Below are 22,540 nucleotides of genomic sequence, written 5' to 3'. Positions count from 1 at the left end.
TCTGAAGAAAAGGGCTTCCAGATTTCACAGTCTTGTCCCCATTATCACTCAGTGATTGCCATGGGACTTTTGTCAGTTTTGGTTTGTCCGGAAGATGCCTGTGTGTGAATTTGTTTTATGTGTGGGGATTGGTGTACAATGACCAACGCACAATCTCCACAATAAGGGATTATAATCCAATGGCATTGATACCATGACAATTGGCAGCCTCTTATCTGTTGCAGCCTTTGTCTGCCTTCAAGCCATTGTAACAAGTACCATGGTATCATCTAACAAGCCATTGGAGACTTCCTTGGATCATTTTATGTAATGCACAAGACACAATGTAGTTGTGGTCTGGTTGGCTAGCTGCCTTCTTCCACTCAATGGCCAGAGAAATTGCAGTTGAAGGTAGTGGGAGAGGCTCCCAAAGCTGCTGGATGAGACACGATGTAGCTGCGTCTTGCTGGCTGCATCCCTCTTTCATTGTATATACTATCCATACCCCAGCCCACAATACATGGCTCTTTGGAATCGTGGGAGCTTATCATTCAGAATGCTTGTTGAAAAGAGAAGGAGGTTTAGAAATTTAATAAAAGGCCAATTCTACTAGGTACTGTGAAAGACACAGTGCAACTATAGGCAGGAAACATTGTAATACAATATAGCAGGGTTGCTGCCTCCATTGTTGGTATAAAAGAAATAGTTTAGTTGCCTATGAAAATTACCAGATTCCTTGAGGAAAATGCCATCAATGAAAACTCCAAAAACACAGTGCCTTCAAAACTTCTCTGAGAAATAAGGAGGATCCAACTTCCAAAAGCACTGGCCATCTTGCTCAATGGTCATGAATTCTGAGAGTTGGAGGCCCAAACATCTGGACAGCTGCAGGTTGAAGATACCTTGTGGGTTGTTTTTGAGCTCAGCTGTGCCTCAATAGGACTAGATAAAATCTGATTCTAAGCCTTATTAATATTAACATCTAAAGGGTCATATGATACCTATCCCTATCCATATGATACATATCCTTGTTATTCATGATGCAGCTACAATATCTTAATATTCTTCAATTTGATTCATCTTTCCTAGGTGAAATAAATTAGAAATAAAAATATTCAACACTGGAATATAGGAATAATTTTAAATTGCGAGCACTGCTGTAGACAAATTCTTTGAACTAGAGTTTTTGAAAAGCACAAATATAACATGTGATTTCAAATGCAAATTGACTTAGTTTGTTGCTTTGATTAATTGACCTCCTTTGAATTAATTTTCACACTTTACATGTTTGCTTTCTCTTAAAACCTGATTTATTCATGACATGCTGCTCTCTCGTGCTTTGAGATAGCCTCTATTCAGGCATTTTCAGTGAGATAAAACTTTCCTAGTTTTAATGAGGCTTCTGATATATTCCTTTTGGGTCGGGGTGAAGTCTACTGGGTATTTCAGAATGCTGGAGAAAATGTGTCTACTTAGGAAAATGTCATTAGTTGAGGTGTCCAGGGGAACCAGTCTCATAGAATTTCAGTAAAAATGAAATTTACAAGTAGTGCTTCATTTACAAGCAAGGGTTGTTTGTCTTTCCTAGCATTTCTTTATAAAACACAAGTAACTCAAATAATATGCATATTATGCAAATAACTTCTGCATAATCATGTCTCATTTTTTTTAAAGTCTTTAGTTCTGTTCTACTGAAAGAATAGCACTGTAGCTTCATGTCACGCAGAATTAAAGAAAATTGGATCCTGTCATAAGGAATTCTTATTGCTGTCATTACAGGTAGTTCTTCCATTTTGAGCAATTAAAATTTCTGATACGTATCAGTAAGAATACGTTTTATTGTGAATGACTTAACCAGAATGAAGGATGGCTCTATTTGCTTGCCAATTAATTGGATTATTGCTCCCAGGCCACCAATATAAAAATTAAGAAATGCATCTTCAGCGGGATAAAATGGTAGCTTGTAAGTGAAGTAGACTATCTATTTAATTATTTATTTGTCAAATATCTTTCTCCCCAGATGGGATCCAAGGTAGCTAATAAAATATTTTCAGTAGATATTCATTTAAGGAGAGAATGTCTACAGGACATGTAACTTCACAAGTAGCTTTGTATTTATGTTTTTTATAAGGTCACAAGCCCAGTGGGTTTTTGTGGTTCAATGGAGATTCATGTCCTGGTCTCCTGAGTTATAATCAAAGACTCAGGGGAACACAAATCAAAATTCAGAATGGATCATTATACTTCAGGCTAGATATGTGTGAGAATTTCCTTTTTGTTCCTCATTTTGTTCTAAGAATTTGCCAAGTGTTTCATTTTCAGGGTGGAAAGAAACTGGTGTTTAAAAATATGGCTACAAGGGACAGTAAAACATATATTTGAGGTACCCAGGTTTCTTCTCATTGACCCAAGTCATCAAAGGTGAATATAAGGTTTTGGAAGGGTAAACATATGATAAAACCTTGTGGAACGTTATAGTTCTGTTTCAGTAGACATTTTGCAAGATATCCATGATGTGTGTCTGTGGATATGTGTGTGTATGCTATCTCAGCCAGTGATTGAAAGAGATGATGTGTAGGTATAATCATACCAGTTCTGTCTTTCTCAGCATTTTTTACAGGACTTGAACACTGAAATATGTAGTCAATTCACATGGTTTTGCACGCAACCAAGGGCTGATTGGTTCTGGCAAGCAATAGTATTTATTCACACTCACACGCACACACACACACACGCACACACACTCAGAGAAAGAGAGCTATATAACATTTTTATCTAATACAAACAAATAATTTAATATAAGTAATCTTAAAGATAACCACAATCAAAGTCACATTATTTGGATGATTAGTTAGGATACTGAAATCCATTTCTATAAATAGATAAGTGTAATGAAGTGCATTGAATGAAAGTGTGATGCAGCTATTCAAGTGTGTTAAAGTAATACCGTAGTAAAAAAGTTTTGTAAAAAGAAATGTCTAAATTTTTGTGAGGGCAGTTCTTAGAATACCTTTGCTATTTTTCCTGGCTTCCCCCCCCCCCCTTCTTTTTATACCTAGAGCATTATGTGTCTGGAAAGATGCTCAGTTCTTATTGGGGTATATTTCATTCTCCTCCCTCATATTATTTCTTATACTTTTGTAAATAGTCACATTATTGTGTCCTATCAAAACATGGACTGTGAGCTGCATGCATAATTGATTCAGTTATATACTTAAAGCAAAAAAAAAATGTCTAGCAGAGCATTGCAACTATGGGGTAAGTGGTGGGCATGATCTCAAGGGTTTTAGAACTAATGTAAATGTTTCCACTTCATTACTCACAATGGAAGAGAGTTTTAACGGCCTGCATTAATGAATGGATACCCCTCCTGAAGACATGCTACTGGTGATATTCTAATGATGACATAATTAGAAAGCAGAAGAACCTCATGGTGAGAGGATTGCCTGTAGTCAAAACCTATAAGCTTCTCAGTTCAGCTGTGTTCAAATTCAGGATTAGTGAGCCATAGAAAGATCAACTGTATGGTGTTAGTGAAGATGTCAAGATTATCTATATTTTCTAGAATTGCCTCTTAACAGCTGTAGTATATGGAAAGATTTCAGGCTCTACCTTTCAACAGCCTTTTAAAATAATTGTTCCGTCAAGATAATATTTCTTTATATATTTTTTTCTTAAAAGTCAAGTGACAGGGGAAATTAAATGATGCTGTTGAAATGCAGTTGCCTTATCCTTAGGGAGGATTCTCCATTCTTCTTGTACTAGTAGTTTTATGTTCTTGTTAATGGTTCTTCCTAAAGGTAGGAAAAGAGTGCCTTGTACAGAATAAACGTTTTATGAATCTGACTAGCAGGAGCACATTCCGAAATGACGTTATAAAATGGTATCTCAAGGTTTTGTTTTGAAAAAGTAGACTATATATCTGCCTTCTTTTCTTCTTCCCACATCTTTTTTCTTTCTACATGGGTTGATCACTGCAACCTCTATTCATTTAACCTTCCGAGGTGTAGAATCTCAGCTAAATTATACATTTTATAAATTACTCCAAAAAATAAACCAAAAATTTAAAAAAATATACAATACATGTAGTCAAACAGCTCAATTTGCCTGTGAGATAAAGTAATGAACATTTTAAATACAGTTGGAGAACACAAAAGTATAAATTATATTAATCTTGGCCTGGTACAGGAAAAGCTGTTTTGGAAGATGTGCCTTACTATTGAAACCCAACATCTTCTCCATCTATACATAGTTTATTGTATCAGCTGTCAAAAAGTTTTACAGAATTTTATATATTGCTTTAAACTGAAATGGAAAAGGGTTCTCATAATAGAATAAATCATAATAATAAACTTTATTTGTACCCAAGGGACACAAGGCAGCTCATGACATGAATAAATACAACAACAACAATTCTTTATTGATTAGTCAATTTGACCATATCAAAACATACAAAAACATACACACTTGCCCATATATACAGTAAAACCATATATGAATACAAGGCATCCCGGCCTACTGGCCTGTCAACCCACTCCTAAATGATTGTGCAACTACAAGATAAAAAAATTAAAAGATTAAAAATTGATTCATTCCTTAAAGTAGGGTTTGGGCAGGGGCGCGGGTAGGTAAAACTAATGAATAAATACAGTAAAATACATAAAATAAACAAATAATAACACAACAAATCAATATTAAAGCAAACAAGATATTCCAAAACAGAAGTAAACAAATTAACAGTAAAATTATAAAACAAAAACACAAGTCATTCCTATGAGTAAAAAAGGGCCTATACTCAAGTTGAGTTATATCCATATAAACAAAGATCTTGTCCATATTTAAGTGTTGACTAATCATTGCCAAAAGCCTGTTTAAACAGATATATCTTCAAATCCCTTCTTTGTAAGGTTGGTTGCTTGTTTAATCTCTGGGAAGGGGCATTCCAGAGTTGTGGGTCACTATTGAGAAGGCCCTCTCCCTCATCCTACCAGCCTCGCTTGCGATAAAAGAGGGATCAAGAGGAGGGTCTCCCCAGCCATCATAAGGCCTGAACAGGTTCATAAGGGGAGATGCAGTCACAAAAATAGGCAGGACCGGAACCATGCAGAGCTTTATAGCTAATAATCTGCACTTTTAATTAGGCTTGGAAGCAAATAGGCAACCAGTGAAGTTGTTTCAGGAGGTGGGTCGTATGATCTCAATAACCTTTCCCCATCAGCAGCCTGGCTGCCGATCTTTGTACTAGTTGAAGCTTCCAAACCATCTTCAGAGGCAGCTCCACGTAGAGTGCATTGCAGTAATCCATATGAGATGTAATCAAGCCATGGACCACCGTGGCCAGATTTGGCTTTTTGAGGTAGGGTCACAGTTGGTGTACAAGCTTTAATTGTGTGTAGGCCCTCCCACCACCGCTAACACCTGGGCTTCAAGTGTCAGGAGGACCGCCAAACTGCAGACCTGTGTCCTCAGAGGGAGTGTAACACCACTGAGCACAGGTTGCCACCCTATATCCCAAATGGCTCATAATCTTCCTGTTAGTAATGTAAGGTTATTTCCGAGAAAATGGCTAAAAGAAATAGATACATGAACATTTTTTATGACAGCATCAAATTAAATAACTGTAAGATCTGCATTATTTAAAGAGATAGAAGAACTGTCAAAACAAATGAGATCTTTTCACTAGTCACAGAAAGTTCATGTTAAATAGAACTGTAAGGAGCCCATATGTTTTCTTTCAAGTTCATTGTTTATTGTGTTTTCTAAGCGAGGAGAAGCAATATACTTCCAGTTCCAAAATCGGCAAGTTTGGAAGTCTATTTTAAAATGTTTCAGTGGTAAGACATGATAAATTAATTCAGCATTATAATATTTTATCTCAATATTGTTTGTGTTGCCATCACACCAATTTTTAAGCCTCTTGGGTGACCTCAAGTTAATCTATTATTCTTTAGTGCTCTCTTTGAAGTATAGTATATTGATGGATGTAAGGCAAGGTGGAAGCACCATTTGATAGCTTCTTTAGAAAAATAATATATTTCATGGAATTTATTGAAATGACAAGTGGGCAATTAGTGTTTATTAGGAAATATATTATACTTCATCCGATTAAGACATTGATTTTTTTAAGCAATGATGGCCAAATTCTTGTCAACTCAGTTTGGAACCAGTGTGTTAATTATGATCTTTATTGGTGAGCTTTCAAGAATAGTTGACTTTATTTTTTGAGGATGCTCTTTATACTGTCATCTTAGTAAAATTATATTACTGGTATCACATGCATGTATTTTATTATGAGCACTATGTAAAACATAGCTCCCATAACATAGTAGAAAGCTGCTTAGAAATTTGCTGATATACCAGAACAAGTGATGGGTTTTTATACCTTAATGGGGGTAATGGCTACATAAAATATTTTCAAGAAGCAATCAAAGCTATTATTCCCAACAGAGAATAACTCATCAGAGTGTGTTTTACTTCTAGTTATATGGGGTGAGCATGTTGTTCAAATTAGCCTATTAGATATTTATCAAGGGCAAGGCGTAGGCCACAAAGTGCTTTTGATTTATATGACCATAAGTATGTCTTTTTGTTGTCAGTTTGGTGCATAGTAACCATTAGAATAGACCTGGGTCCCCAAACTTTTCAAGCCAAGGGCCAGTTCGCAGTCCCTCAGACTATTGGGGGGAGGGGTTGACTATAGTTTGGAAAAACATGGGACAAATTCTTATGCACAGTGCACATATCTTATTTGTAGTGGGGGAAAACATGAGAGAACAATACAATATTTAAACTGAATAACAATTTCAACTATCATAAACTTAACATTTCAGCAGAAGATCCAGGGGCCATCCAGTCCACCCCTCCTGCCATACAGAAAAAGCACCTCTGACAGATGGCCATTCAGCCTCAATAATAATAATAATAATAATAATAATAATAATAATAATAATAATCAGTAGAGGGTTGCAACTCACATTCGTAATTAGCAAAGCTACTAGATCTGTGTATGGCATGTGTGTAGAATCAGTTCTTCCAAACAATGATTAGCACTATGAGGCCAAATCATAAGCCTAACCATAGATATTGTATCCCAGTCCATCTATTTGAATATATGTTTATCCTTTGTCTCATTCAGTACTTATTTGTGTGTACAGAATTAAAGCAAAAGGCAATACCACCTGAAGCCTATTAATACATGCCTGTGCCATCTTCATTCTATTCCTCGTGATGCACTCTCTTACTTCCTGAAATGCTGAAAGCAAAACATTGTAATCAAGATAACTTGTGCAACACAAACAATTATCTTTTGCCTGGGTTATTTACATACTTATTTTATGGCAGATAAAAATATATTTGGAAAACTTCGATTAAATAGCAAAGTTTAAAATGTTGAATATAATAAATATTTTTAAAGGCCCCGAACAATAAGCAAGCTTTCTTAAATGCCTGCCTATCTCTGTTATTCCAATAAGTATTGTACTCTGTGAGTTATCTTGAATACAGAAATGACCCCGATTTCAGGAATACGTGCCTGAACTTGCCATGGAAACAAGAAGACATGGATATAATAGCAAACAGTGTTGAAATGAAAGAATTCCACTACAAGTTAGTATAGAGTTGCCTTCTTTTTGTCATCTTAGAAAAAATAACAACAAAGGATTCTTTTCCTTTCCTTCCCCAAGCATTCATTAGAGCAAAACACAAAACACAGTGTGATTATCCACATTGAATGCAACTGTACACATTATTTTAGATAACCAAAAAGAAAAATAAGAATGAACAAGGTAACTTCAAATGTTTTTGGGAACCCCCAGGTACTAAGAAAAGGTTGTATATTATATACTGTTATCAGTAAAGTTTTATAGGACATAGAGTAATAACAGCAGTGGAGATAGAAACAGACAGGAAATTATGTATCCTGTAAGCATTTCAACTACAAATGGGTTTTCAGGTTGCAGTACAACTTTGCTAAATGCCATTATATTGGGATGTTGTGGTGTTTTCATTTGTTTATTTTTGGTTTGGAACATGACCTAAGATGGTTAATATTATCAGGATTAATTGTCACTGTAATTTGGCTATTGGGACAGGGAGAAAGAGGAAATGCTGGTCTAATGCAGTATATCTCTTTTGTCTATGGTGGTAGAGGGAAAGGACTAGATGTTTCATTACAAGTGTGGCAAAAGTAAGGAACATCAGAAAACAAGTTTAGCTGACATTATTCAATCTCTAACATGATTGCACTTTTAAACAACAACTTTAAATTGCATTATGTGCAACTGACTATGTTTTCATTGAATTTGATTACACACTGATTGCAGATGTTCTTCAGATCAACTCGCGCTTGATTGTAGGTAACATTTGCCAGATGTTGCAAAATTAGAAAAGAGAATGTCAAGACAAGGGTAAATGCTGGCTGTCAGAGAGATTGCAACTCGCCCACTTGCTAATTTCACAAATTAAGTCTTTAATGCTGCAAAGCTTGCCATTGTTAAGAGGCGTCTTCTCTGGTGCTCTTGTCCTGCTGCTCTCTGCTGCTCTTAGTTGTAAAGCTTACAAAAATACTCTGTCTTTTCTTTCTTTGTGTGCTTATTAAATCAAATCCTATTCATGCAACTCCTATTCATATCTTTGTCATTAATGAATGAAGAGGCTATTTCCTTTAAAATTAGAATGTATATCCTTATTATAAGTTTGAGAACAGTGATGCTGTAATTTTACCCATTTTAAATCAGAAGCATTTTGTTGCAATTAGAAAAATCTCTATGTGGAAACACCCTCCCCCCCCCCCCCTTTCATAATTGGAGATGCAAAGCCACATTGGTAGCTCATTGGAGAGAAGATTCAGGGATGATTCAATCAATGATTGTGGCAATTAAAATAATATTCCACAGATTAGCACATGGAAACTTTCAAAACTTTCCCAAATCCTTGAAACAATTAGAAACTAAAGTTTGGGAACCTTGGTTTGTTGATGATCAGTGTTAATTCATGGAACACATACACCAACAGAGGGAAAGACAAGTTTACAAATTATTTATTTTGTGCTACATTTATAACCCACCTACCATAAGTTCAAGGTAACATATAAGTAGGTTTCCTCTATGCATGTGGATGGGTCAGGATGTGAGAAAATGATCATCCTGTATGTTTCATTAGTAGGGACTAGAACGGAGGACCTTATCATACTCTAAAGTCGGAAATGGCTTTCCCGTAGGCAAACCATGGCTTTTGAGGGCTGGATTCTTGCTGTTTATTTGTTCAGTCATTTCAGACTCTTCGTGACCTCATGGACCAGCCCATGACAGAGCTCCTTGTCAGCCGTGGCCACCCCCAGCTCCTTCAAGGTCAAGCCAATCACTTCAAGGATACTACCCATCCATCTTGCCCTTGGTCGGCCCCTCTTCCTTTTTCCTTCCATTTTCCCCAGCATCATTATCTTCTCCAAGTTTTCCTGTCTTCTCATTATGTGGCCAAAGCACTTTTCCTCTAATATTCTTCCCTCCAGTGAGCAGCCGGGCATCATTTCCTGGAATATGGACTGGTTTGATATTTGTGCGGTCCAAGGCACTCTCAGAATTTTCCTCCAGCACCACAGTTCAAAAGCGTTTATCTTCCTTCACTCAGCCTTCCTTGTGGTCCAGCTCTCGCATCCATAGTAGCAAATAAAATCATGGACCTTGACTTAACACATTGTAGGCAGATGACTCTTCCCAATCCATAGAATATACATCTATGTCACTGTCTTCCCTTTTCAAGGGAGGGAAGAAATTGTGCAGGACTCCACAGCTTCAGAGCCTTATTCAAATATTACACCATTGTCATGAGTGCTAACGTTGCGTAGTTCCAGTTTCCCCCTCATCCAGCCCCCCCCCCCCAATGATCTGCTCTCATCCAGTTTTCCCCCCTCCCCATGAGATCTGCTGTCATCCTCTGCTCTTTTTTTTTCTTCCCTGTTCACAACTATATCACATGCAAACATTGAATGGTTAAGGATTTAACTTGATCCTGGTCCTTATCCTAAAATACATTGTAAAGCAATTTTCTTTTGTATGTATACATCACTGTGGTTCTTAGTGGGATTTCAATATTAAATGAACACCATCAACACTAGAAGGTTTTCATATGTACTATTTAAATGTGTTCTTTGAATTTGCCATCCATATAATCTTGTCCAAGAAGCTAGATGGAGCATATATTTCAAAAGATTAAATATGTAAATAAACAAAATGAAATCTATTTCAACAGTTCAAGGAGAACAGAGTCATTCAGAAGAAATAAATATGCTGCCACTGTTTCGCTCATATTAAGACTGCTATTCATTTTAAATAGAAATAACAATAAATGTGTCATGCTTCCACTCTGGCAATGTTAAAAAAATGTTCAAGTTTCCATTATGGAGAAATAGTAACATGTAAACTACTGTCTCCCTTCTGTATGTTTAAGTTCACTGTTTGTCAAAAGCTCCAAATGACTCCCATTATGTGGAAGTTAAACCATGTTCTCTCAGTATATATTACTTCATTCTTAAATTTTCACTACTCACTGAGTCCAAAGACAAGTTGCATACATTTACATATAGGAGACTGTAGTTCATGTTGACAGATCGCTCGTTAAAATTAGATGACAGATATCTGTAATTACTAAAAAAAATGGGTATCACTCCTGCTACACTATAGCGACTTATAACTTCAGAATACACACTAACTAAAGATGGATGTTGAAAAATGCACTCGCTTTTTAAGATTGTTGTAATAATCCAACAGGCATCTTTGGTAACAGCAGTTGAAAATAATTCTTTCAAAGTAGTCTAATATTCAAGGACATTGCATGAATATTTTTCCTTCAGCTTCATTCTTCTGATATTCTTTTGGGTGAATATGTCATGTAAACAGATGTCAGATTATAGGGCTTGCTTATTTATTTTACTTTGAATGTTTGAGACAGTGAACCCTTAAGAAAGAACTAAAACTTCATTTGTTATGTACAAGTAACAGCCACACATTGAAAAATGTACATTTCTCTTTTTAAAAGCCAGAACATGGCTTCTAGCCTTACATTTTAGCCAGTGTATAAAATTTTATAGGGTGGTATCCAGGACTGATTTTAGCTGAGGTGAATGCATTTCAGATGACTAATTGGTAGGTGACTTAATGTGCACCTTGAAATATGCCCATTAAATGTTATCATAAATGTATTATAAAGTCATGCTTTAAAATATTTCAGTCCATGACTGGGAATCTTAAATCTTCTTACATTCTTTTCATTTTCCACATATCATAAGGTCATTTGCTGCCACTGCCATTGCATTAGCCATAGAAGGAAAGCACCAAGTGCACAGCAGTGACCAGACAACACCATGATATAGTGCAGTTCTCTGCACTGTGTAGAACAGCAAGTAATGCTTTGCTAGAAAAGAAGTACACTTTTATTGCAACTCCCATCAGCTCTAACCATCACAGGAACCTGGGAGTTGCAGGCCAACATCATGTGGTTTTCTAATAATGATCTATAACTACAACTCTAGTGTTGCCTGTAGAGCATTGCTTATAGAGTTCAAGAATTGTGATAGGACAAAGACAAACTGATTGCAAACAACTCTGTCAGCAATGGACAGAGCTAAGTTGGGAAGGAAAGGAAAGTTGGGAAGAAAAGTAGTCAAGGCAAACCAACTACGTATATCCCAATGTGTATGTGGTTATTTATTTTATTCATCATGTCAAGAGCAAACCAAAGTGTTGTATTGTATTTTTTAAAAACACAAAGTTTGCAAACTTGGCATTCTATTAAATGTGTATGTGGTAAAGCTATGAGCTACTTAGGATAAGGATTTAAGTTGTAGTGTCATTAGAATGTTTTTATGTAAATATTCCAAGTATGCCTATATAGTCATTTCAGAGCCTATATCAGAGTAGAGGCAAAGAAAAGATAGGGCTGAAAACACTGCAAGAAAGAGGCATGAATAGTTATCTTCTACCTCAGCAAAATAGAGCTCTGCAGTGGAAACCTGAAGCAAGGTAGAACCTTACAGATTTGGATCCCTGAAACCTTCATACATTGGGACTGATATCAGGCTGAGATACTTTCTGTTGCTCCTTTTTCATTGTATTTCTTATTTCATTGCATTGAGCTTTGTATTGGGGATTTTGGTGTCACTATATGCTATATGGTCATTGTAATTTTCCTATTGCATAGATTATATTCTGTTTGTTTGCCAATCACAAAATCACAATACTGCTGCAACGCAATATTATGTAATATACTTTAATTCCTGCACTCACGTTCCATGGGAATTAACCTCCTGGGTTCTCTGAGCAACGGCAGGCAAGACATGGAGATGGAGAGAAGGGCTTGTAGGTTTATATACTCTTGGACTCAACCTTGAACCTAGATGTCTAAGTTTCAGCAGTAGCTGCTCATTCTTCCAGAAGTTAGATCTGGCTGCAGTGACACGTGTCCTAATTACACTCAATTTGTGCAATAATAATATAATATACTACACATAGGACTGCCTGTGGAACTGCTTGGAATTTTCAGCAGGTCCAACATGTTGTGGACTGCTGACTATGATGTTACAGGGATCACAGAACTCCCGAGCTGCAGCAACCCCACTATCTGTTGTTTTGCTTCTGGGCACAATTCAAAAATGCTGTTTATGAACAAACTATACAGCTGAATATGGGCATTTGTAGCTATCAGAGTCTTTCTTTCTGTAACCTTCCTATTTCTACATGTTCTTCCTGTAAGGCATGGTAGCCATAGCTTGGCTAAGGACCTTGGTTGCTGGAGGTTTCTGGAATTTATAGTACAAAAAGTACTTTTTCCAAGCTCTACCAATGAGACAAATTAGGGACAAATGGTATTTGGGTGTCCAGTTTAGAGCAAAATTTTGTAGATTTCCTTACACTTTAGCCCCAATTTTTGAAATGGAATTAGAATCCTTACATGCTTTCTGAGAAGACACATGAGAATTGTACCACTAAATGATTAGGCACAGTCCATGTTTGCATATCCGAAAGCAGACAATTGTTGTTATATGCAGATCATGAACACATTTCTTAGCCATGAATCTGTGAACAACTCCAAACATGTCTGCATTATGCAAATCCATGTTGTTAGTGGGGTGAAATATTTATTATGAGTTCTTTCTTATTACTATGCAGATTTCTGTCTGCCTCTCTTCCTTTTTTAGCCATATGGAAATTTAAACAATTGTATTATAGTTCCAGCCTCTAGGCAATCAAATCTCAGTTATACAAACATTAATATAATTCTTGCTTTCACAAATTTCCACAATACATTTGCCTATCCACATATTTTAATATAAGAATAACCATCAGGCAAATCCTTCTCTTTCTGATGGAAAATATGGTGTATTTTGCAATACTAATTCTGGCTACAGGAAAAAAAAATTGTTCAGGATCCTATTCATACTTTATTGAAACCTTAGCAAAGGAAAACTGAATTTAAAATGTAACATTCTTCTGAAATAAAACATCCAAAGTAATATGTATTTATGACCCAACAACACTGTAAAAAGCTTTCTGATCTACTTAAAACAAAAATGCAAATTCTGAGGGGCTCATCATTATCTGCTGAGTTACAATCTTGTCTCTATTTACCTTAGAAGTAAGCCTTGTTGCATTAGGTGAATAGGGATGAATAATATTATGCAGTAAATTTATAACTGTTCGTTAAAGTATAATTAAATGATCCTGAATACGCATCCTCTGTTTATTAAAGTCTGGGGGGTTTTTTTAGATCAGGTTAAAGTCTTTGAAAGGAGCATAGTAATTGCTAAATGTTGGATACTTCATCTAAAACTGAACATTGATATATCAATCCCCTATGACTTACTGATATTCTTCTGTTTTTGATGTTTAAAAGTTCTTTGTTTTGAATGCTATTTCCCTCCTTCCATTAAAACTGCATAGTATAAAATGTTGAATTGGGAGACCCCACTTGGTCAATGAAACCTGCTAGGCAGCCTTGACCAAATCTCTGCCATTGTCCATCCAGATAAGAGAGATTGCTAGATGATCTAGCCAATATTGGTCTAGATACAATTTGCCAATCCTTGGCTAAATAGTAACAAGTCTTTCAAGCATATGAAGAACCTCTTTACCTAAGCATGATGAAGGCTTGCTGAGGGAGAAAGGGGATGCTGACTGAAAGTCATTTGTGTACATTGAATTGCAGCAATTAACTGTTTCTGAATAAATAGGGCCAGGTCTGGTCAATGATTACATGGAAGATCACTTAGGGCAGTTGCAGACAATACTTTAATAATGCATGCCCAGTCAGGTTTAAAAAACCCAATTGGGCCTGCATTACAGTTCACACACACCCCAGAAAGCTCATGCTTTTCGGGGGGGGGGGGGGGGAGGGATGTCTAGATGCCCTACCAGACCTTCTGGCAGGACACCTGGATACAAAAGAAAATCCCCCAGAAAAGTCTTAAAAAGAAAAAAATAACTTACTCAGCAGGTATTTCCCTGCTGCCAGCCCTCTCCTGGGACGTCAAAATGACGTGTCAGGAGAAGAGGGGCCAGGAGTGATTTTCCTCCTCTCCCCACCACTTTGTTTTGGTCAGACCTCACCTGGAATACTGTGTCTAGTTCTGGGCATCAGAGTTCATAAAGGATGTTGACAATCTAGAACGTCGTCAGAGAAAGGAAACTAAAATGGTCAAATGTCTTGAAGCTAACCTCTATGAGGAGCAGCTTAGGGAACTGGGTATGTTTAGCTTGGAGAAGAAAAGGTTGAGAGGGGACATGATACCTATGTTTAAATATTTGGACAGGATGTCATATTGAGGGGTCAGGCTTGTTTTTTTCTGCTCTAGAGATTAGGATATACAACAATGGATTCAAATTGTAGGAAAAGAAATTCTATGTAAATATTAGAATGAATTTCCTGAAAGCAGTTCACTAGCGGAATATGCTACCTTGGGATTTAAGTGGAATTTAACCCCAACCAAAGCTGGATGTCCATTTGACATGAGTGTTTTGGTTGTATGTTCCTGCATGGCAGGAGAATGGACTGTATGGCCCTTGTGATGTCTTCCAATTCAATGCTTCTCTGATACCTCACCCAGCAATAGTGAGATGCTGGAAACACAGCAGATATTGGGGGACAAAACAGATATGGAAACCAAGTAGTCAAGGAGAAAGCATCTGAACGGTACTAGATTTGTCACAGACTTGGAAGAGAGCCACACAAGAAACCAAGAGCAGAGGAAGTAGAGGTAGTCAACAACCTACACAGGAGATAAAAGCATTTTCAGTCAGAGGGGGAGTCAAGGAAGAACTTTTGCCAAGATGTGTCTCCTTATCTCATAAGCCACAGTTTTCCCACTTCTTTCATGCTCGGGAGCAGCTTTAAAGAATATGCTGTTCTCTGTAGCAGAAGTGGCCTGTTTGACCTATCTGTAAAGAATCTGCAGCCCAGCCAAAAAGGGAGTTGGTCCATCCAACTCAGAGAACAGGATTCTGAGCTGTGTAATGATAAGGGACCAGTTAATATATAAAGAGCAGAATTTCTGGTTATGCCATGACGAAGTCAGATGAACTTTTATCCCATTGAGGAATTCTAAATTATTCAGATAGTTTTGTCCATGTCACTGGGGCAGGTTTTTGCCTCTGCAAGCATGTATAGCAGCATCTGACCTGCATTGAAAGCTGTTGTTGCACTCATGGTGTTCTTGGTGAAGTAATCATCAGCTGATTACACAGTACTGGATATTGAAGGAAAGTGGGCCAAAGCATGAATATTTAACTGATTTCTTTAGGATTCTTTAGGATTTTGCAAGCACTGTTATTCCTGTTTTTCACAGATTTAAATCTAACTTGGAGAAGGATAGGATCTAAAATATGACCACAATGAAGATGTATATATATAATCATTACCCTGTAAGAATTGTTAGGTTCTTAATTGCCCTATAAATGATCTTTTTCTCACCAGAGGCATTTTTCAGTATTTAGAAAGTATGTGTCATTTTGCCATTTGTTATCTACTTGGCTAGAAAATGCAGAAACCATATGGTTTGCTTGAAGATAATGTTGACCTCTGGTTAAGTGATAAGTAATATACTTGTAGAGAATAAAACTTACATATATTTTGATTTCTATATTGCACTTGCATGTTTCATAGTGTGGAAATGGACTTAGTGCAAACTATGTAATACTGGAAATGCATCTGACTCCTCAATGCTCAAAAGTAATGCCAAATTGGTAGAATGTATTCAGGAAGCTTACGATAATAATGTTGTAAATAGGAGTTGATCTGTTAATTGCCATGGAATGCATGACATCCTGAATAGTTTTACAAGAAACAACAGTGTAAACCCGAAATCAAAGTATTGAACAAAAATATGGAATGTTACCCATTTCAGTGGTTCCATGTCTTTGTTTCTCACGTATGGCAACCCTAAGGTGATATTCTTGGCAAGGTTTGTTCAGAGTAGTTCATTTGTTTGTCTTTGCTGCTCTTTCCTATGGCTGAGCAGAGATTCAGGCCCTGGTCTCTAAGATCATAGTCTAATTCTGGCTCTACACTCATTTCGGTAGAACTACATAAAGAATCCAAATATTTCTCATGTCAGGATCTCAATACAGAAACAAAAAGGCAGTCTTAATGTGCACATAAGAGCCGACTGTGTGATTTGACAAGAAGTAGCCATTCTGTTTCTACCATTAACATTTTCAGTGCTTTGTGTTTTGTGTGTATGTGTTTTGTTTGTTTAATTATTTTTCTAAGCTACTTCAAAAAGCAATTGCTAGTTCGTAATGGGAACAATATATATTGCATTAAGTAGCTTTGTATATAGGATGGTCTGAACTATTTGCAGTACTTAACAGATTGGGAAAGATAGTGTGTACTGATTGACAGGTGCCAGCTAAAGAAAGAGCAGCTTTCATCATCGTTATGATTTGCTCCCAATCTGGCCTTGAATGTTCATTTTATTGGAACTCAATAATGTTTTATTCTCTTACTTTACTCGATGAAGACAGATGGATATTTAAGAAGCCAGGAACTGAACGCTCAGGCTAATTTTAGATAATATTGGTGAAGTGCTAAATTTATTGGGCTTGATTTATGAATAACATTTTTAAATTCATAAATATGTAGGATTTAAAATTGGCTCTTGATAATACTCTATAGAATATTCACTGTCCCATTCTTATTGTCCATCATCATTGGACGATATATGCCTTACAGATTTAAGTCACAGTGTAATGTTTTTTTTTTTTTTTGCATGTCTATTCAAAAATATGTTTCACTGATTTCAGTTAGGCTTACACCCAGGTAAGTTGCACTAGGTCTACAGTCTTAGTTGAGAATGTTAATAAAATTATATATTCAATCAGGACTCAGGATTCTCATCTAAACATCAATCTTTATCATCTTTTTTTAAGGGCTGAAGTCAAGTGAGCCAGTCATGACCGGCAAAACACAGACCAGTAATGTAACCAATAAGAATGACCCCAAGTCCATCAACTCAAGAGTCTTCATTGGAAATCTCAATACAGCCATTGTCAAAAAAGGCGACATAGAGGCAATCTTTGCGAAGTATGGAAAAATAGTTGGCTGTTCAGTGCACAAAGGTTATGCATTTGTACAATACATGAGTGAGAGGCACGCAAGAGCTGCTGTAGCAGGAGAAAATGCCAGAATCATTGCAGGACAACCACTTGGTAAGTAGCTAAATGCTCTACCATATTTTGATTCATTGATAGTTCTGTCTATTCCTAACATGATAAGTCTTCCAACTGTCCATAACCAAGGCTGAATCAGTTGGAATGAAATATTTGCTGTTGTGCTTTATTTAGACTTTTTTTTTCATTTTAGTAGTGACAAGGAATCAAGAAGCCCTTATAAACCATGAAGGAGAAAGTATAAGGCTCCATGTTGAATTCTGAGGTGTATATATACAGATTTGATTTATACTTTAGTGTACTTGATGTGAGTATTTAATATCAGTTCATAGGACTAATACATAAACAAAATAAATCCCAGTGAGGTTTAAAGTTGGCTTCCATAATGAAACTATAGTTAGTTCTCACTTTGAGGTCATTTTGCACTCCGATTATTGAAATGAGTATTGGTTTCCTAGCTCCACATGGCTGCATTAGAAGAGAAAAAATAATGGGATGAGGGAGACATGAACTCAAATTTCAATGTGCCTTTTTATTAGCATACTAAATCGTTATTAGAAACAAGAATAGTGAGGCTGGATTCCTCCAGGTACTTGAACTCAAACTTGCATTATCTCTAACTGTTACTAATTCTAACAGAGTTGAAGGGAATTTCAGTTCAAAAACTTCTATTAGGCCACAAATGTATTATCTTAGGTGGAAAATGATACCCAAATTCAGCCTATCATACACAGATTAATGTTTTACCACTAACAAATCTAATATACATTTTTTATTCATTTTGAAGATTCTAAGGGTTAGGTTGGTGCTAGTCTCCTTGTAGAGAGAAAAAGCAGAGGGTAGACCAAGGATGTTATAGAACATCCTTGTAACTTTTTAGGGTATTATGTTTGTTTTAATGAATTGTTTATGTTACATTTCTTATTTTAATGATGTTGTGAGCCACCTTGGGTCCATATGGAGAAAGGCAGCATAAAAATTCCAGAAATAAATAAATAAATAAATAAACTACTACTACTACTACTAATATGAGAACTGCATATCTGGAGGCGATTGGAGTAAACTGTAGGGGTGACGCAGATATTTGAACTGGCTTGGGATTGTGTAATAGCTGGTCTATTTTAACCTTTGATTTAACCTTCATTTTTAATATTGGTGGTTTGAAATTTTATCCTGGCATTTTAATGATGATATTTTAATTACCTTTCAACTTAATCAAGTTTGAATGTATGTTAGTTCACTATTATGGGAGTCTTAGGATAGTGACGTTTCTGTTTTTGTCTTTACGGTCAGTGGACTAATCAATAAACTTTGCTTGCTTGCACTACTAATACTACTAATACTACTACAACTAATAGTAATAGAAAGCTACTGTTGTTTATCGATATATGGCTTAAGTTTTGTTTCAAGGATAGCTGGAAGATAACAAAAAGCAGTGTTATGACATATATTTCTGTGCCACTTTTTAGATTTTTATAGAAAAAGAAAATAACAGCACATACAATTGAACACAGCAAAAAGTAGGACAAATGTTTAGCTACTATTGCAAGAGCTAAAGCGCCCTGCCCAAGGACAAAGTGTTCTGTTTTTGTTATCTGCAGTGTTTGGGCTAAATGGTATTCTTTACTAAGCATTATAGCATGCATCATTCAGAAGAGGTGTGTTAATCTGAGGATTTTATAATACCTGTTAGCACCATTAAAATATATATCCTGGCTCTTTGTTTGTAGAAGATATGATCAGTTGCCATGGTCAAAAGAAATTAAGTTGATGAACATGCTTGGTTTTCTCATTCTTATCATACTTCTTGAAGAGTTATTTTGAAAAAGTCATAAATTACCATTATAGTAAGCTACTGTTATAGTCACCATGTTTAAAAAATAATCTTTACCTTTCTTAGAATTGTTCAACGTAGTTACTTTCTAGTTTCTGGCTTATGGGACAAAACACACTGCTCCCTTTGTACTCAATTATCAATCCAATATATTCAACAGAGAACCACATGCTCTTCTTCCTACACTTAGTGAGATTAAGTCCCACATAATTTTAAAAGATACCAATACTCACAAATGGAAGTTCTCTCTCATTAAGTGACAACTGTGATTTAATATAGCTTCATTATTGGAAACAGGAGTTAATTACAAACGAAGTTTAGACAAGTAGTATTTGGGCTACAGCTTCCAAAATTATGCAGATAAAGCAGTTGTAGACAAATGTTTTGATAGATTATGAATGACATACAGTTGTAGTATTTGGCCATACCAGTTCTTTCAGTATGATTTAAAATAGACTTGGTAACCACTATTTGTATTATTTATATTATTGTATTGAAAGTAAGTTGGCAGGTATTAAATTTTCTCCTTCTCTGTGCGGAGCTGACCCTTCGTAGACAGAACTTTGTTTAATAGCAGTCATTCTTTCCACTCGAAGTAGGACAGCTATTCTTCCCTTTCGAGTTCCACTCTGTCTCAGCACTTTCTGCACACTGGCTGTTCAACCTTTTGAACCATTTCATCAAATATGTTCCCTTTCTTTTGGGATACTTTTTTACCTGCGTCTTTCCATCATGACAGGGATGGTTATCCTCACTGATTTGCAATAGATCATGAATGCTGCTCTGAATCCTTCTCAGTTGAGGAATTTGGGGTTGACTTCATGATGGGAGCAAGCACCTTCAGGGCATACTCAGAGGGCAGACCAAGGACCATAGCTAGTCTGTAATCTATTGGATTGTTGTTGTTTCTTAATTGATTGAAATGGTTTTATAATTGCTTTACATATTGCTTTACATGGTATAGATCCATCATACCATGGATCTATCCAAGGGTTAAATAAAGATGGGTGGGTGAGTGAGTGAGTGAGTGAGTGAGTGAGTGGATGGACGTCTGCTTATTTTTCTTCTGTACTTTGATATTTCTCATCTTCATAGACTTCTAGACATTGATAAGTTGTCTGGATTGAGTAACATTTCTTTGCTATTTCTTGTGCCAGTGTATTTTTAGATTTGGTTTATTTCCAAATACACACCAATAGGTTTCACTTACAGCAGAAGGTACTAAAGACTCTCTTTTGCAAGATGGTGCTACTATGATGCGGGAGGCATATGACTGGCAGAATCCTAAACTGGATTGTTTCTCAAAATATCTAAATATTTTCTTTGTTTTCTAGCATTTGAAAGTTCTTCCCAACATGCAGTTCTAAATGGGCTCAGAAATTATTTTGTAGGAGTTAAGACCAAAAAGACCTTTTCTTAAATATGTTATTCTAAAATTAAGTGCTGTATTTCAAAATCCATGTATTCCAGGAGAAAGTCTAAGGAAGATACATGTAGACTCTCCTGAACACTTCATTTTGGGGGTGGGGTGGGGGTGGAGGGGTGGGGTGTGTGTGTTCATATTATTTTGTTTTATCCTTAGGGGGTCAAAGGTACATTGATAGACATATTAGCCAGTATTTTATTCATTAATGTGATTATGTTAACTGAAATAAGGCAATCAGAAATGTGCTTCAAGAAGTTTTATCCAGTCTGCTCTTCTATAAAATTCATTTAGGAATTATGAAGTGCTGTAGTCATTAGCATGCTGGTTTGCTGCCCAGAAATCATATATTTCATTGAATGCCTCTCATAGCAATTGTGTAAAAACCAGCAAGCTCTATTGTGTTACTTGTCTCTTGATTTATAGCAATTTATTTGTGCTTACTTCATATCTATTGTTTTATTGCCATTTTTTTAAAGTGGAAGAAAACTACAAGTTAAAAAGTTTTAATTAGATTTCCTGGGGAAGGAGAGTAATTAAGATGACTTAAATACATGGAAAATGCCTATATCCCAAAGGCACAAGATCCTGTTCGATTCTGGAAGCTAAACAGGGCTAGTCTTGGGATGGGAGATCACAACCCACACCAGGAGCTGTAGGCTATATTTCACAAGAAGGAACTGGGATAAGCATCTCTTTCTTTAACAAGGACTGGCGTGAATGATCAGGTGCCTTGAAGACATGTATACAGACAAATACTTGGGCACATCACCTTTTTCAATAATTACCAGACTTCCCTCCTCCTTCAAATTTAAAGAAGTTTTGCTGTAAAAAAAGAAGATCTTTTCCAGCTCTACATTTAACCCAGGGTCAAAACACATCTACATAAATGTGCCACAGTTATGGGAATATACATGAAAGCCTTCCAAATGGGAATTAACAATATTAGAGGATAAATTAGTTTCTTATGAGGTTTCAATTCCAGTTTGGGGTCTGCAGTAGGTGTAATTTAGTGTGGTGTAATTGGAAGTTAGTGTTAAGAATTATGAATTTTAATTTTCATGAGAAGTACCATATTTACTTGAATTGTATGCGCCATCGAATCTAATGCTCATCTTAATTTTCAATAACTTGAAATTAAAAAGCATATTTGCTGGCAAATGTAATGTGCAGCAGCAAAACGTTCTTTTTTTTTTTTTTTTTGTAATTTGACCAAAAAGGTATATGTTACAGCTGTTGAATACTTAACCTTCTTTAAATACAAAAGTATTAGAATACCTAAGTTTCCAGTGATGGAAAAGAAAACCAGATAAACAGCCCTTCCTTCAAACTGCCTCTACCTCTTATTCTGCCTTAGCTTCCTTGGGGTGCATCTATGCTATATAAGAAATGCATCTTGACACCACTTTAACTACTTGACACCATAATATGGAGTCATGGGAGCTATAATTTTACATGGTCTTGAGCCTTCTTTGCCAAGGAGTTCTGTGTCCATTCGGAATACTCCTAACAGAGCCCAATGAGCAACATAGGGTACATTCACACTATAGAATTAAAGCAGTTTGGCATCAATGCTGCTATTATTATTATTATTATTATTATTATGTTTATTTATACTCTACTTTTTCTTTCCACAAAAGAGACTAA

General features: G+C 36.2%; 1 protein-coding gene across 6 annotated transcripts in view; it reads left to right on the top strand.

Moving 5' to 3' along the window:
* RALYL (RALY RNA binding protein like) overlaps positions 1 to 22,540 on the top strand; it is a 310,011-nt gene that overhangs the window by 131,594 nt on the left and 155,877 nt on the right. For all 6 annotated transcript variants that reach the window (XM_060775546.2, XM_060775547.2, XM_060775545.2 and 3 more), the window contains one exon: positions 17,397 to 17,675. In XM_060775546.2, coding sequence (XP_060631529.2) covers positions 17,420 to 17,675 — 256 coding nt within the window. In that variant the 5' untranslated portion in view covers positions 17,397 to 17,419. The remainder of the gene's footprint in view (positions 1 to 17,396; positions 17,676 to 22,540) is intronic.

Source organism: Anolis sagrei, chromosome 4 (assembly GCF_037176765.1).
Source record: "Anolis sagrei isolate rAnoSag1 chromosome 4, rAnoSag1.mat, whole genome shotgun sequence".
NCBI lineage: Eukaryota > Metazoa > Chordata > Lepidosauria > Squamata > Dactyloidae > Anolis > Anolis sagrei.
The sequence above is the reverse complement of the archived record's forward strand: the minus strand, read 5'-3'. Positions and strand labels throughout refer to the sequence as shown.